We start from the raw sequence: 16,073 nt of genomic DNA, 5'->3' as shown, positions 1-16,073 counted from the left end.
ACAAACATGGCCTAGAACATAATGACTTTTTTAGGTACCTTCAAGTACGAAACTATGTTAACCAGAGTTGTAGATATACAGACCTATCAACAGTAGAATTAGAATTTTTCAAGATTCTGAATTTGGCTTGCAGTTCAATACCTAGTAAATCAGTTTCTCGATTATATAATGCACTCTCCCATGCTAAAAATGTAAATACACTGTATATTAAAGAGAAGTGGGAGAAAGAAGCGGGCTTGGTACTTTCAGAGGAGGCTTGGGAGAAAATTTGCAGCTTTCAATGGTCCTCGACTAATTCTTTGACTTGGAGAGAACATTGTTGGAAAAACATTATAAGATACTTCAAGACCCCATATCAGGAAAAATATAAAGACACAAATGTGATGTGTTGGAGAAGGTGTGGCTCCAAGGAGGCAAATCATTTTCATATTTTTTGGGATTACCCTAAATTAAGTCTATTTTGGGAAGGTATTCATAGAACATTAGTTAAGGTACTTAGGTCCCAGATACCTCTGAACTTTGAGACGCTCTATTTGGGGCATGTATTGTTTCTTGAACAGAAGGAAAATATAAAGTTGCTGCAGGCCCTCTTAGCGGCAAGTAAGAAATCAATCACTAGAAAATGGCTAAATCCAATACCACCTACATTAGAAGATTGGTACGAAATTATCTTGGAAATATTTAAAATGGAAAAGTTGACTTACTCCCTGAGAACTCAAAGAAAAATTTTATCAAATCTGGAATAAATGGATTGAATATATAACCCCAATGCAAGCAGACTTTAGATGACTTTCCTAATGATTTATACTGCTCTTCTCATCAACACAGTAATATTGCTAACGTAAGCACCCCTAGTCTAAATGTTTATTTATTTTTTTTGTTTTCTTTTGGAAAATAGAGAATTAACACAAGTAAAGGGAAAGATTTGGGAAAGGGATTAAAAAAATGAAAAAATTAAGTAAATAAGTACATAGGGATTGGATAATTATGTCTGCGGGCAGGAGCAAGCATGAATAAATTAGGATATAAACACCTACAATGGTTGATACATAGGCTTATATACAACATTTTGGACCAGTGGAAATGGTCCAGAAGGGTTATATGGAAACTATTATTACCATTTTTCTTAACAACTAATTCCATTACTTAGCCTAATAGGTTAGATTTACCACAGTACATAATTATCTATTTAAATGTTTATTTTCCTTTTATATCATCTCAATGTGTACTTAAGAATGTATAAATAATTGTAGTTTTATACATATAAAAAAAATAGAAAAGGTTATATGGGTGAAAAAAGTACATGATATTTGTGAATTCCTTATCCAAATAAAAATAAAATTTAAAAAAAAAAGTACATCATGAGTTCCAAACACAGCAAAACCACTCCTAGTGATAGCAGCAGCAGGAGGCAAAGGAGAAGTATTGATTTGGAAGTAAAACAAAAGGTTATTAAACAATATGAAGGTGGAAAACCAGTGAATGCTATTGCTCGGGATTTAGGCATGTCGCACTCGACAATCACGACGATCCTGAAAAACAGAAAAAAATTCTCGAAGCTGTTAAAGGATCAGCTTCACTGAAAACTACAAGGCTGACAAAAACGCGAGAGGGACCTATAATCGGATATGGAGAAATTGCTAATAACATGGATTTAGTCAATTCAGGTGCACTGCAGTACTCCATATAGGTTTGCTAAGTATATAATGGTGTTCGCACAACGTCCAAATCACATAACGTCCGATTTCACAGAACGTATCGTGGGCGTTAAGTGACGCATACCTGCTCATGGGTATAAATATTTGGGAATATTGTGTATTAATAATGGTAAAGATATCATTAACTGTAAGGCGCGTCCCACACAGCATGTATTAATTCTGATGGAGGAGGATTTGTCTTCAGGTTATGATGAATCAGTGTTGTATTTGTAAGATGGAGCATCTAAGTAATAGTGGTCATAACACACTGTGCTATTCGGTGAAATTGAACAAAAGTTTGACAAGGACCAGTATTAGGTTCAGATTATTTTTGAAAGAATAGTAATATTTATGAAGGTAATATGGTCACCAGTGTTGTCAGTATTTAGAACAATTTTCAAGGGAACAAGCAAAAATATTTTTGACTTTAAAACGGAAGGAGAATAGTCTGAATTTTCATATTTTAAGCCAACAGCAGGTAAGAGCAGTCATGAATGTTGGACGTGCATTTTCCTGGGCCCAGAATCTTCTTGGCACAAGTTCCCCAGGCCTCCAGGTCACCTCTTTCCCATGTCTTGATACTGGACAAGGCAAGTTGGTGGCCTTTGACAATCTCTGAATTTACAAATCAACAATTAGAGGGGACCAAATCCCAGTAGGCTTTGTAGTTAACATAGGGTTATTTGCTCTTCAAAACCAATGCCTGAATAGTGCTGTTCCATACCCTTTTCAGATTTCTTCAGTTGTCTCTGCATTCACTTTGCTTATTTTCACTCCAGTTCCCTGGCTGGTCTTTGTTTTGAATGCAAAATCAAATGCCCATCACAATTTTCCTTCAAGCACTCCTAAATATGGTTTGATTTGAAGTAGGTGTAAATTTGCACCAGTCCAACAGAATTGCCTGAACAGCTCATGTAGACTAAATGATGGTTAGATTAAATAAATTTGGGATGTATTTATTCACCTGAGGCCTTCCTTACTGACCTTCTAAAAACAATCGCCTTTCAACATTTGAGACAAGATTGACAACCAAAACCAAATTTTAGTCAGATTTTCGTTCTTGTGTTTGATTTCTTCATGCCTTTGCTATTCCCTGTCGCTGTGGTCTCCAAACTCAGGGCTCCAGTACTCTTTTGGGCTCTGGGCCTCCCACTTCATTCCACAACTGGTCGCTGTGCTTTGACCAGCTAGGCTGGGTGCTGCAGAATTGCTTCACTTTACTGTGCATTTGTTCTGGGTAACTTGCATTGAGGAAGAATGGGTGTTTCTGGGGAGGGGCGGAGGTAATATCTGTGGTGTTTTTGCAGACAGGCAAGGTTGAACCACTCTTCCTGAAGTTCACAGAGGAGGAAGAGCTGCAGATGAAAAGGATGCTGCAGAGAATGGATATTCTGGCAAAGGTAGGAAGAATCAGAATTGGGTTTAATATCACTGGCATATGTCATGAAATTTGTCTTTGCGGCAGCTGTAGAATGCATGCATAATAATAGAAAAATAATTACTGTGTGTGTATCTATATATATCTTTATGTGTGGTAAAATTAGGCATCTGTTAGTCTCATGAGACCATGATTTGCACCTTGGAAGGTTTCCAGGGCGCAGGCCTGGGCAAGGTTGTATGGAAGACCAGCAGTTGCCCATGCTGCAAGTCTCCCCTCTCCACGCCACCGATGTTGTCCAAGGGAAGGGCATTAGGACCCATACAGCTTGGCACTGGTGTCGTCGCAGAGCGATGTGTGGTTAAGTGCCTTGCTCAAGGACACACACGCTGCCTCAGCCGAGGCACGAACTAGCGACCTTCAAATCACTGGACGAACGCCTTAACCACTTGGCCACGTGGTAAGTAAGTAGTGCAAAAATAGAAATTTTAAAAAAAGTAGTGAGGTAGTGTTCATGGGTTCAATGTCCATTCAGGAATTGAATGGCAGAGGGGAAGCAGCTGTTCCTGAATTGCGGAGCGTGTGCCTTCAAGTTCCTGTACCTCCTTCCTCATGGTAGTGATGAGAGGAAGGCATGTCCTGGGTAATGGGATCCTTAATAACGGAAGCCACCTTTTTGAGGTATCGCTCCTTGAAGATGTCCTTGATACTACGGAGGCCAGTGCCCATGATGGAGCTGACTCATTTTACAACTTTCTGCAGCTTAATTCAATCCTGTGCAGTAGCCACACCCCTCCCCACCCCCAACACCAGACAGTGATACAGCCAGTTAGAATGCTCTCCATGGTACATCTGTAGAAATTTGCGAGTGCCTTTGGTGACATACGAAATCTCCTCAAAAGCCTAATGAAATGTAGCTGCTGTTATACTATCTTTGTAGCTGCATCGATATGTTGGACCCAAGATAGAATCTCAGAGGTGGTGACACCCAGGAACTTGAAATTGCTGACTCTTTCCACTTCGGATCCCTAATGATGACTGGTGTGTTTTCCCTCATCTTACCCTTTCTGAAGGCCCCAATCAAGTCTTTGGTGCCAGGGATAAAATCAGGGAAGGAATTTTATTGTGAAGCGTGGGTATCTAAATTGCAGTGTCTTTTATTCAAAAGAACAAAGTCTTAAAATATATAGCATGGAAAACAGGCCCTTCGGCTCAACTTGTCTGTGCTGACAAAACTGTCTTAACTGAGCAAATTCCATTTCCCTGCTCTAGAAAACTTTCCTATCGAAATCTCTTTTAAATGAGCCCTAATTGGACTTGCCCTCTACCATCTCCTCTTGCAGTTCGTTCCAAATACTCACCATCCACTTTGAGCAAGGAAAGATAGCCTCTCCGATCTAGTTTTCTTTAGTCTTTCTGTAGTGTTCTCGTGCAGTGTGTTGAAACTCTGACTAAACACCAAGTTAAACTGGAGCCAATGAAGACAGAGTCGTAGTAAGGTTAACCATTTACTGTTCAGTCTTCCACATTAACGTCGTATGGTGAAAACTGTTGATAAAAAAAATACAAACATATGCACCGTCTGTTTCATTCTGGAGACCATGCGTGCTCTCTTCTTTTAGCGAGTGTCTCCAGCTGCCCCAAGTAGCGGGCAAGGGGGTCCCGTCAAACCGCCGCTGGGACCGAGCCCACCCCACGTTTGAAATTGAAAAGCCGGCACGCGCGCCGCCCCAGCCGCCGCTTCCTTAACAGAAATCGCGTTAATATTTTTACTATTTATGAACTTACGACGTTGCTTCTATAATGTTTATTTGTGGGTAGAAACGGAGCTCTTCACGATCATGCTGCACGCATGGCACCCCCCTTCACACCCTCTCTGAACTGGAGGTTACACATAACACGCGGTGAAACCGGAGGTGACGTCATCACATGCCGCGATATACCATAAACAATGAATTTACCTTTGTTATACTGTAACTTAATTACCTCTCCTATCACCACCCAGCCCAGATCCAGACGTTGGGCGAAGGGGACGTTGTGTGGTCCATTGACCTGCTGCCTGACTTTGTGCACCTTAAGAACATCTCTTCCGAGTAGCAGGAGTATTTCTGCTTCTGGATGCAGTTCTGGGATGTGCTTGGCAATGTGGTGGAGATGGGGCTGGTGTAGCACTGCGCTTGGCGTCAGAATCTCGGATCGGTTATTCAAGATCTCATTGCACTCTATGAGTGGAGGGAGACTGATGACGGCTTTGCCATCCAGCGACTCGATCTGGAAGCCTTCGGCCTTCCTGTCATAGGTTTCTGTGATGCCAGAGCAAGTTCTGAGGTAGTATGGGAATGGATTACCCTTTACGCTGAACAACTCGAAGAACTATGGTCTCGCTAGTGAGTGGTTGCTGTGGTCGTCCAGAATTACATAGGCTTTGATGCCCTTGTCTTTGCCTCCCTTAGGGTATACCTTAGTGAGGCAGATCTTTGAGCACGAATGGCTTGACGGACCTGGACTGCAAACTTCTGTGCAGCTCAAGCTGACAATAATTGTATCTCCCTCTCTGCCATCCTCTTGTGGGAGTGGAGGAGCCTTGGCAGTTTGTAGTGACGGGCTGGGATGCATGGCCCCATCGTGATTAGTGCTGTACATTCCGAGCACTTTACGGAGAATGTACACTTTTTAGCGAGGTGGGAGGTAGAGGAAGAGCACTTAAAACATATTCTTTTATCCTTGAGAAGGGCCTCTCTTTCATCAAAGGGTTTGTTTCGAAACATTCTGCATTTTTTGAGGAAGTGGGGTTTGTTGTGCAATGGACAATTCTTGCAAGAGTGATCGTTGATTGCAGAGACTTTGGTTTTATGCACGGAGACAGGTTTATTGATGACAAAATTGTTCGAAATGTGTTTGACTGGGTTGGTGTGAGTGGTGGTGCTGCCTTGATTCATGAAGCTAGGGTCATTTCGCCTCTTCGCGTCCTTGCACACAAATCTACTAAAATACTCAAAGGGAGGGAATCGACCACGGTTCTCTTCCTTGTACTCTGAGCCAATAGACACTCATCTTTCCTGCAGCCCAAATGGAAGCTTAGCCACAATTGGTCCAACTCCGCGTGAGGTATCCAGATACCACAGGCCAGTTAAATAGCCGTCTTCTTTAGCACTTTGAATTTCCATGAGTAAATCTCCGAGTCCTTGTAATTTAGTGTGGTCCTTGGCTGACACCCGAGGAAAATTGTGCAGCCGTTGAAACAGCGCCTTCTCAATAATTTCAGGGGCCGCATAGCAGTCCCGTAGTCTTTCCCATGCTTTGCGTAAGGCTAGCTAGCTTGGGGTTGTTGATGTACACTGAGCGTATGCGTTTCACCTGTTCACTTGATTCCTTTCCCAGCCATTTAGTCATAAGATCCAACTTTTGGGTTGCTGTGAGCTGGACTCCGCCAGTGGCACTGGTGAATGAGGAGTACTACGCACGGTAATTTTCAGGCTTATTGTCAAACTGGTACAGTCCTGAATTGACGAGGTCTGGTCATGCTCAGTACTGTGCCAAGAGTTCTGCTGCAAGTGGCGTGCAGGCTGAGGGAATATGTTGGGGGACATATGACCGAGTGTGTACGTTCATGATGTGACTTGATGTTCTGACTTCAGCCTTTGTCGTTGATCTCGCCGGATCTGGTAAGTTTGGTGTCGGGAAGTATTCGTAGTCAGCCCTTTCATACTTGAATTTGTGGCAAGGTGCAATTGTGAGTTGTTTTCCCCAGGTGGACGCGATGCAACAAAGCTTCCCTGTGATTTCACATGAGACGGGACGCCAACGGGCAAGTATGGAGAGGGAGAATGAACCTGCAGGTCAATTTGAGATTGGACATGTTCACTGGTGCATTCCAATTTGTCCCTTTCTGACACAGATTTTCCTGTTTCATCTGGAACGTGCATTTCTTCAGTGTTTTCCAACACTTGTGCTTCCACCGCGCCCGCATCAGCTTCTCATTGTAGCGTCAGCACTTCTAACTCTATATCCATCGTTGCCTTTTCCAACTGGTTTTCCGCTTCTCTGGCAGCCTTTTCCATTTTCAGTTTTGCTTCTTGGTTAGTGTATGACACTGACACCTTGGCAGCTTCTGCTTTAGCTCCTGCGAGCGCAGCCACACTTGTTGACGTCCTACTGCTCTTGGCGCTGAGTGCAAGTGACTTGATGCTTGATCGCGAAGCCATCATACCACTTGTCGAAACGTCTAATCATTTCGCCTTTTCACTGTAGTGTTCTCGTGCAGTGTGTTGAAACTCTGACTAAACACCAAGTTAAACCGGAGCCAATGAAGACAGAGTCGCAGTAAGGTTAACCATTTACTGTTCACTCTTCCACATTAACATCGTATGGTGAAAGCTGTTGATAAAAAAAATACAAACATATACAGCATCTGTTTCATTCTGGAGACCAATTGCACTCTCTTCTTTTAGTGAGTGGCTCCAGCCGCCCCGAGTAGCGGGCGAGGGGGTCCTGTCCAACCACCATCAGGCTCGAGCTGACCCTGCGTTTGAAATTGAAAAGCCGGCACACGCTCCGCCCCAACCGCCGCTTCCTTAACAGAAACCGCGTTAATATTTTTACTTCAAATACATTCTTATGAATTTACGGCGTTGCTTCTATAATGTTTCTTTGTGTGTGGAAATGGAACTCTTCATGATTGTGCTGCATGCCTGGCACCCACCTTCACACCCTCTCCAAACCGGAGGTTACACATAAGACGCTTCAAAACTGGAGGTGACGTCATCACATGCCGCGATATACCATAAACAATGAATTTACCTTTGTGATACTGTAACTTAATTATCAACCTTTAACTTTAACTAGAAAATAGTTACAAAGTCAAATAAATGCCTTAAGGGCAACACCCTTTCCATTCATATTTTAAATGTATGTCCTATTGTAGCACACAAAATGCTGGAGGAACTCAGCAGGTCAGGCAGCATCTATGGACATGAGTAAGCAGTCACCGGTTTGGGCTGAGACCCTTCTTTAGGACTTGGAAGGAAGGGGGAAGATGCCAGAATAAAAAAGATTGGGGATGGGTGGAAGGGAAGGAGGTTGGCTAGAAGGTGATAGGCAAAGCCAGGTGGGTGGGCAAGATCAAGGGCTGGAGAAGAGGGAATCTGATGGGAAATTGAGTAGACCATAGGAGAAAAGGGAAGGAGGAGTGGATCTGGGGGGAGGGGGAAAGTAATAGGCAGGTGAGAAGAGGTAGAAGGGCAGAATGGGGAACAGAGGAGGGGGTGGGGAGGAAGTCTGTTTGCCAGAAGGAGAAATCAATATTCATGCCATTAGGTTGGAGACCAGCCAGAGAGAACCTGTTACTTATCCATCCTGAAAGTGGCCTCATTTTGGCCCAAGGGGGAGGCCATTGACTGCCAAGTTGGAATGGGAATTAAAATGTTTGGCCGCTGGGCAGTCTTGCTTGTGGCAGACTATAGTTTTTGGACTATCATATGCTGGGGAACTTGCCTGTGGCCATCCTTATACAGGTCCCTTTGACTTTATAAATCCCTGGACATGTGACTATATTTCTGATGCCCGGAAGTGTTCATTTTCACGAAGCTTGTGCCTGATCTCAGTAAACCAATTGCTACGATTAGTGAGAGAGGACACTAAAAGGCCCTGTGGCTAGGGTTGCCAACTTTCTCATTCCCAAATAAGGGAGAAAAGTAGCAGTCAAATACAGGACAGTTGTGTTTACCCCGAGAAAGACTACCATGACCATGAAGCCTTGCGCGGGCACCTGTGTGCGCATGTGTGACATGCCGATTTTTTTTTCCACAAATCGGTTGTGGCTTAATCTTCCCGACTACACTGTACATACATTATTTCTACTTTTATATAGGCTGTGTATTTACCATATCATTCCTGCTTTTACTGTATGTTAGTGTTATTTTAGGTTTTATTTGTTATTTGGTATGATTTGGTGGGTCATTTTTTGGGTCTGCGAATGCTCAAAAATATTTCCCATATAAATTAATGGTAACTGGTTCTTTGCTTTACGCCATTTCGGCGTGAAAGGTTTCAAAGGAATGCTCTACCTTAGCGGGGGAAATACGGGACAAGGGTGGTCCTGTATGGATACAGGATGTCCCGGCTAATACGGGACAGTTGCCAACCCTTGCTGTGGCACCGGTAAAGTTGGGCTCAGGAGTCAGTTGGAAATGTGGCAGCGCTTTTGGGCAGGGTCAACAATGATGAACCTTTTGTGCCTACTACAGAAAGCCATGGAGATGGGTGTGTGCCTCATGGTTGATGCCGAGCAGACCTATTTCCAGCCAGCGATCAGCAGGCTGACCCTGGAGATGCAACGCAAGTTCAACACGGAGAAGCCTGTCATCTTCAACACCTACCAGTGCTACCTGAAGGTAAGCTCAGAAGCTGCATCCCAGGTTTCCCTTTCCTACTGTTCAGAACCTTCTGTTTCCTGACCTTCTCCAAGGCCTCTGGTGCAGGCCTTTCTGATGTCCAAAGGAACTTCCTGGTTCTTGTGCAGTGACGATCATGTTGATCGACAATAGTAAATTACCCAGCTTGGCAATGGGCAAGACTTGAGAGCAGAATAGCGACTTGTCCTTATCTCATACCTTTTGTGACTGCGGTGTACCTTGCGAGCTCTACAGCCAATGTACATGTGAATCACAAACGTGTTTGTACCGTGAGAAACGTGACAGCCAGGTCAGTCTCCGGCAGCTGCCTCAAACAGCGATGAACGTCGGCCAGCAACTCTCGGCTCCCCGTCCACACTGTGAAATCTTCAATTTTTATTTTACTTTAGCAAAACAGCGTGGAAAATGTCCTTCCTGCCCTTCAAGCCACACCGTCCCAGCAACCCTCGACAGCCCCGATTAACTCTAACATAATCATGGGACAATTCACAATGACCAGTTATCCTACCCGGTACGTCTTTGGTCTGTGGGAGGAAACTGGAACACCTGGGCAAAACCCATGCATTGCACAGGGCGAATGTTCAAAGATTCCTTACAGACAGAATTAAACTTCGACCTTCAACGCCCCAAGACCCCTAGGAGACAGGCGGTCAGCTTCAGATAGGACTTCTGAGACCTCTTCAATGTATCAACTTCTGGGAGCTGTGCCAGTCTGCATCACGTTACCTAGCGCTAGGGTGTGACTACAGCTTACAGCATTAGGACACCGGCTAGGGATGTGAACCATGGAGGCAATCGGCAATGGTGGAGATGGAAGCATCCAGAGAACTGTTGGATGTGTGGATTAATTTGTGGGTACTGCACAGCACAATATGCTGATGGCTCATACTTTCATCATTACATACATGCACAAAGGAGATTGACAGAAGGAAAGCCATCCCCCATACCTATCCAGCATGGTTATTGTAGGGGTACAGTGCTGCAATGATTAAATTATCGGCTTTGATCTGGGAAGGGTATTCTAATCCCTTCACTGTAGCTGGGAGTTTAATTAAGATAACTGGAATAGCGTTCCAGAACATGAGCTACTGTGCTGTTATAAAGAGCGATTTTGTTCACTAATGGTGAAACTTGAAAGATAGCTCTGCCTGGTTTAGCGACGTGTGACTCCCTGATGGATCAATGTGATTGGCTGCTAACTGCCCAATGAAATGAACAACATGCACAAAATGCTGGAGAAACTCAGCAGGGCAGGCAGCGTCAATGGAGAGGAATTAAAAAGTTGACATTTCGGGCCAGGACCCTTCAAGACTGGCAGTGGGTCTCAGCCCGAAACACTGACTGTCTGTTCCCCTCCATAGACGCTGCCTGACTTGCTGAGGTCCTCCAGCAGTTTGTGTGCATGTTGCTTTGGATTTCCAGCATCTGCAGAATCCCTTGAGTCACTGAAATAGATAGAGAGGTTCACAAACACGAGAAAATCTGCAGTTGCAGGGAATCCAAAGCACCACACACAAAACGCTGGAGGGACTCGGTAGGTCAGGCAGCATCTATGGAATAACAGTCGACGTTCCAGGCCGCGATCCTTCATCAGTACTGGGGGGAAGAAGAGGAGAAGGGGGGAGGGGAGGAAGAAGTACAAGGTAGTAGGTGAAGGGTGAAACCAGGAGAGAGTGAAATAAAGAGCTGAGAATTTGATTGTTAGACGAGATGGTCATTGGGGAAAGCATGGCGTGGCGGGAGAAGCGAGTAAGTGGGGTCCTTGGAGGGAAGCTTGAAAACTGGCGTGGAAGCCATGTGGTACAAGATGATGGCAAAGACGTGTTCCCCCAGGAAGGATAGGTTGGTCTGGATGAGCACATGGTGAAAGGGAAGGTTGCAGAGATCACAGGGGTTGGGGGGGGGAGCAGTTGAGAAACTCACTGCACAGGACTAATTGTGTCACTGAGTTAACATCCAGTGCCTTATTTAATCCATACTCTCTGTGCGAAAAGGGCTGGCCGTGATGCTTTATCCACTGTCCTTGTTTTCCCGCCTGCTCCCAGGATGCTTACGATAACGTGACAGTGGACGTGGAGTTGTCTCGCCGAGAAACCTGGCACTTTGGGGCAAAGCTGGTGAGGGGAGCATACATGGACCAGGAACGAAAGCGTGCTAAAGAGATAGGATACGAAGATCCCATCAACAAAAACTACGAGACAACGAATGCTATGTACCACAGGTATTGTCTGTGTATGTTCATTAATCAGAGGAGGAGGAGAGCTGAAGTTGCTTTTGGCCCCACAGAGAGAAGATCCTCTGGGTAAATCGATGGGTGATAGTGCCATTTCTTTTTTAGAAATTCTCCGTAATCACTAACAGGCAGTCAGGCTAGTTCATGAATTTCCTTAGCTGGTGGCATATGTCCTGCCTCTCCTGACAATGCTGTTGTACTCTCAGATTCAAAGAAACTGTCAGCTGAAGCTGGGGTGGTAACTGCAGCTCCTTTGGCTGGTTCATCCGTACCGCCCAGCTTTCAGGCTGGAGACCGAATTCCATCATCGCGGCACCATGGTAACGTAGCGGTCAGCACGACGCTGTTGCAGCTTGAGGGGGGGGGGTCAGAGTTCGGGGTTCAATTCCAGCACTACCTGTAACGAATTTGTACGTGCTCCCTGTGGCCTCGTGGGTTTCCTCTGGGTGCTCCGATCTCCTCCTACAGACCATGGACATGCAGATTAGTAGGTTGTGTAGTCACTGTAAGTTGTTGGGTGATTAGGCTAGGGTTAAATAGGCATGTAGCTCATTGGACCAGAGGGGCATGTTCCACCTATATCTCTAAATAAAAAATAAAAATTATTAACCAGAAAGGCAGTGCCGGATGTCCATGGGGTTATAAATGGGGCACAGTAAAGGGCTGACATCCCTCTGCCTAGCTTCCGTGCCTCCCCCTTCATGCTTTCACAGTGTGGGCTGCAAGCTGGCGATCCAAAGAAAAAAAACACAGGTTTCCATCTCGAACGAGTAGAATCAAACTTCACTGTAGCCCGCCACCAACTGAAGTTTTGGGGTGGTGATGTAACTTCTGTTGCCCGTGTGTCCGTGTCTCCCGGTTTTCTGAGGCTCCTGCTCTTCTCGCATTGCAGGTGCCTGGATTACATCCTGGATGAAATTAAAGGGAGCAGACAGGCCAGTGTGATGGTGGCGTCCCACAATGAGCAGACGGTCACCTACACGCTGCAGAGGTATGGTTGTGAGCCACGCAGGTGCTCTAACTTCATCGTGCAATAAATCCTCCTCCATTGCTTTGCTGCTGAGCTAACAACCCTCTGTTCTGGCGATCGTGTAAAATATGTGATTGATATATTGTTCCCTCTTCTTTTCTGTTCTTCGCTGAGGCAAGTTTAAAGATTCAAAGCACATTTATTATCAAAATATATATGCAATATAAAACCTTGAGATTTGTCTTCCCCCCAGACAGCCACGAAACAAAGAACCACCGTGGAAACACCAAACACTCAAATTGCAAAAAATGAGCACCGAACAAATCAGGCAAACGGCAAAAAAAACAAGAGAATGGCATGCAGAATATTAACTTTCAAACCACAGAAGCTGTCCAGGAATGTTCAGTTCAATTCCGTTTAGTGCTGTGTCGTTCATTGAGTGTAGGCCGTAGAGCCAGTCCAACCGGATCAAAATTGCGCAAAAGGGCAATTTTAAAAAAGGAGTAATCAGAACCCAGAATCACATACAACATGAATTGAAGACTTGATGGCTGAAAAATTTTTTATCTGCCTGTATCCCCACCCCCACCCCTTCTGGTTCCTTTGCCTCTAGGCAAGGAATCCCAACCTTTATTCTGCTACAGACCCTTACCATTATTCAAGGGGGTTGCTCTGTGGACAGTAGGTTGGAAACCCCTTGTGGGCATCCTGTCTTTAAGTAACACGACTTGCATTCATAACATGCAAACGGAGTGGGATTATTTTTATCTGTGCCCAACATGATTTAACCTCCAGTGGAACGGGAGATTCTTGGCATTTCAGCCACATTGACATTGGCTTTTTCAGGATGTGTTCTCTCTGGACACCTCACTACAGATCACAGATATCGGCCATTGGATCATCACAGCTTATGCATCAAGTTTTGGCTATTCTTCCCCTCGTGCCCATGCCAGCTGTGAAAGAGAGCTAGTTAGACCCAATTCACTACTGGTCAGTGCAGATTATCCCTTCAAATACTTTAATTGTGGTGAGGGCTACCTTTTGATATCTCTATAGTGTTCTCGTGCAGTGTGTTGAAACTCTGACCAAACACCAAGTTAAACCGGAGCCAATGAAGACAGAGTCGTAGTAAGGTTAACCATTTACTGTTCACTCTTCCACATTAACATTGTATGGTGAAAACAGTTGATAAAAAAATACAAACATATACAGCGTCTGTTTCATTCTGGAGACCAGGCGCGCTCTTTTCTTTTAGCGAGTGTCTCCAGCCACCCCGAGTAGCGGGCGAGGGGGTCCCGTCAAACCACCACTGGGACTGAGCCCACCCCACGTTTGAAATTGAAAAGCCGGCACGCGTGCCGCCCCAACCGCTGCTTCCTTAACAGAAACCGCGTTAATATTTTTACTTCAAATACATTCTTATGAACTTACGGCGTTGCTTCTATAATGTTTCTTTGTGGGTAGAAACGGAGCTCTTCACGATCATGTTGCACGCATGGCACCCACCTTTGCACCCTCTCCGAACCGGGACGCGGCGAAACCGGAGGTGATGTCATCACCTACCGCGATATACCGCAGACAATGAATTTTCCTTTGTGATACTGTAATTTAATTATCAACCTTTAACTTTAACTAGAAAATAGTTGCAATCAAATCCTTTAAAGCGTAGACCCAACAAAGTCAAATAAATGCCTTAAGGGCAACACAATCTCTGCCAGACCCTTACCACTCCCACAGTGCCAAGACCTTTGTTCAACTCCTTTCAACTTGTTGCATCTGTTTTCTGAGACAAAAGTTGTGTTCCGTGGTTGTTGATCCCTCTCAGCTCGTTTTTACAATTATAAACATCCAAAGGATCTCCACTCTGCCTCTTTTGTTTAAAAGAACAATCCGCATGCTTTCTTTTTCCATTGAAAGCACTGTACCCACCCTCTCCCTCTGTGCAGTCTCATTCTTCATGTGCTGTGGTGACGTGATTAAAATTCGGCCGGCTCAGTAGCATAGCTGTTAGCGTAACTCTATTGTAGAGCCCCTGACGCGTTTTCAATTCCGCCATTCTCTGTGAGGGATTTGTACAATCTCTCCCGTGACTATGTGTGTTTCCTCCCACATTCCAAAGATATCAGAGTTATTGGGTTAATCGGTCACATGGGTGTAATTGGGTGGCGCAGACTTGTTGGGCTGGAAGGGCCTGTAACTGTACTCTATCTCTAAATATAGTTTTTTTCCCCCCGCTAACCTTTACACAATTCTACAGGAGCTTTCAAGAACAAGCAGTGTTTGACAAATAAAAATTCTCAGGCTTCCAGTCAGGTACAGGTATTGATTTATAATTGACTTCTTGCTGGTAAACTCTGCCATCTTCATCAGGGACGATGCCTGGGCATGTCTAGTCCGATGGTATTATATCCCCATCGTCCATCCCTCCTGATTGGTTAGTCCTCTTCCAATCAGGTTTCCGCTGCCCCACCTTGTTTCCAATGGAATTCCAGCTCTTGCCTGGAGCGAGACCTTCGTGGTGTTTGCTTTGGGCAGCGTAGTTATTGCTGGAGATTTATCTTTCGTTGCCGTTCCTTGGTACTTCTCCCTGGGTAAATGTGAAAAATATATTTTTTCAGCTTGCACTTCCTCGTGTTGCCATTCTTGTTGCTGTGTGTTCACATTGTGTGTGATGCTTTAGGCTGTGATGTAAAATTGGCAGTGCACCCATGATTTTGGCTAATGGAATCTATAATCAAAGTGTCAGTGGTTGGAGGGAATCTTTGGAGATTGTAAAGCCACAGTGCATGCAGCTTCTCCAGACACTGGAGCTCGCTACGCTGGTGTGTACCCATCCATTAGTTCCTAATTCCAAGTTGTTTTCCTCCTAGGATGCATGATCTGGGCCTTCATCCATCAGAGAGGAAAATCTACTTCGGCCAGTTGCTGGGCATGTCTGATCAGATCAGTTTCCCTCTTGGTATGTAAGCTCTAAATCTGCGAACCTACAACCCACTATGGGATAATGCAAACTTTCATATAGCTCAGATGTTAATGACCTGGCCTCCTACTGTAAGTCTGTAGGTTGTCGGTTCAACACCTACCCTAGAAACTTGTGCACGTGGACCCTAGGTTGATAACATGGATCCATTAGATCTAGCCTGATATTCCAATACAGGCCTGAGGGCGAGAATGATGTTATGCAAATCTTTTTTTCCTCAGTCCAGGTAATATTCTCGTAACAGACACCCCGAGTCTCTTCAGTGTCACACAACACCATATAGGGTCTCTTTTAATTTCAGTTTTGGCCAGATCTCCTGTTGGGTCTGTGTGTCCGTGATATTTGCAGGGGCGTGTTCCAGCATCCAGGATTGATACGTTGAAAACTTAAGGCATTTCCTTT

General features: G+C 44.7%; 1 protein-coding gene across 1 annotated transcript in view; it reads left to right on the top strand.

The window, feature by feature from the left end:
• LOC140190923 (proline dehydrogenase 1, mitochondrial-like) overlaps positions 1-16,073 on the top strand; it is a 52,045-nt gene that overhangs the window by 35,491 nt on the left and 481 nt on the right. The window contains exons 9-13 of the mRNA XM_072247884.1: positions 3,005-3,097; positions 9,321-9,467; positions 11,534-11,709; positions 12,614-12,712; positions 15,562-15,650. Coding sequence (XP_072103985.1) covers positions 3,005-3,097; positions 9,321-9,467; positions 11,534-11,709; positions 12,614-12,712; positions 15,562-15,650 — 604 coding nt within the window. The remainder of the gene's footprint in view (positions 1-3,004; positions 3,098-9,320; positions 9,468-11,533; positions 11,710-12,613; positions 12,713-15,561; positions 15,651-16,073) is intronic.

The sequence above is a fragment of the Mobula birostris genome, chromosome 31, assembly GCF_030028105.1.
Source record: "Mobula birostris isolate sMobBir1 chromosome 31, sMobBir1.hap1, whole genome shotgun sequence".
NCBI classification, from domain to species: Eukaryota; Metazoa; Chordata; class Chondrichthyes; order Myliobatiformes; family Myliobatidae; genus Mobula; species Mobula birostris.
This window is presented reverse-complemented; position numbering and strand designations above follow the sequence as displayed.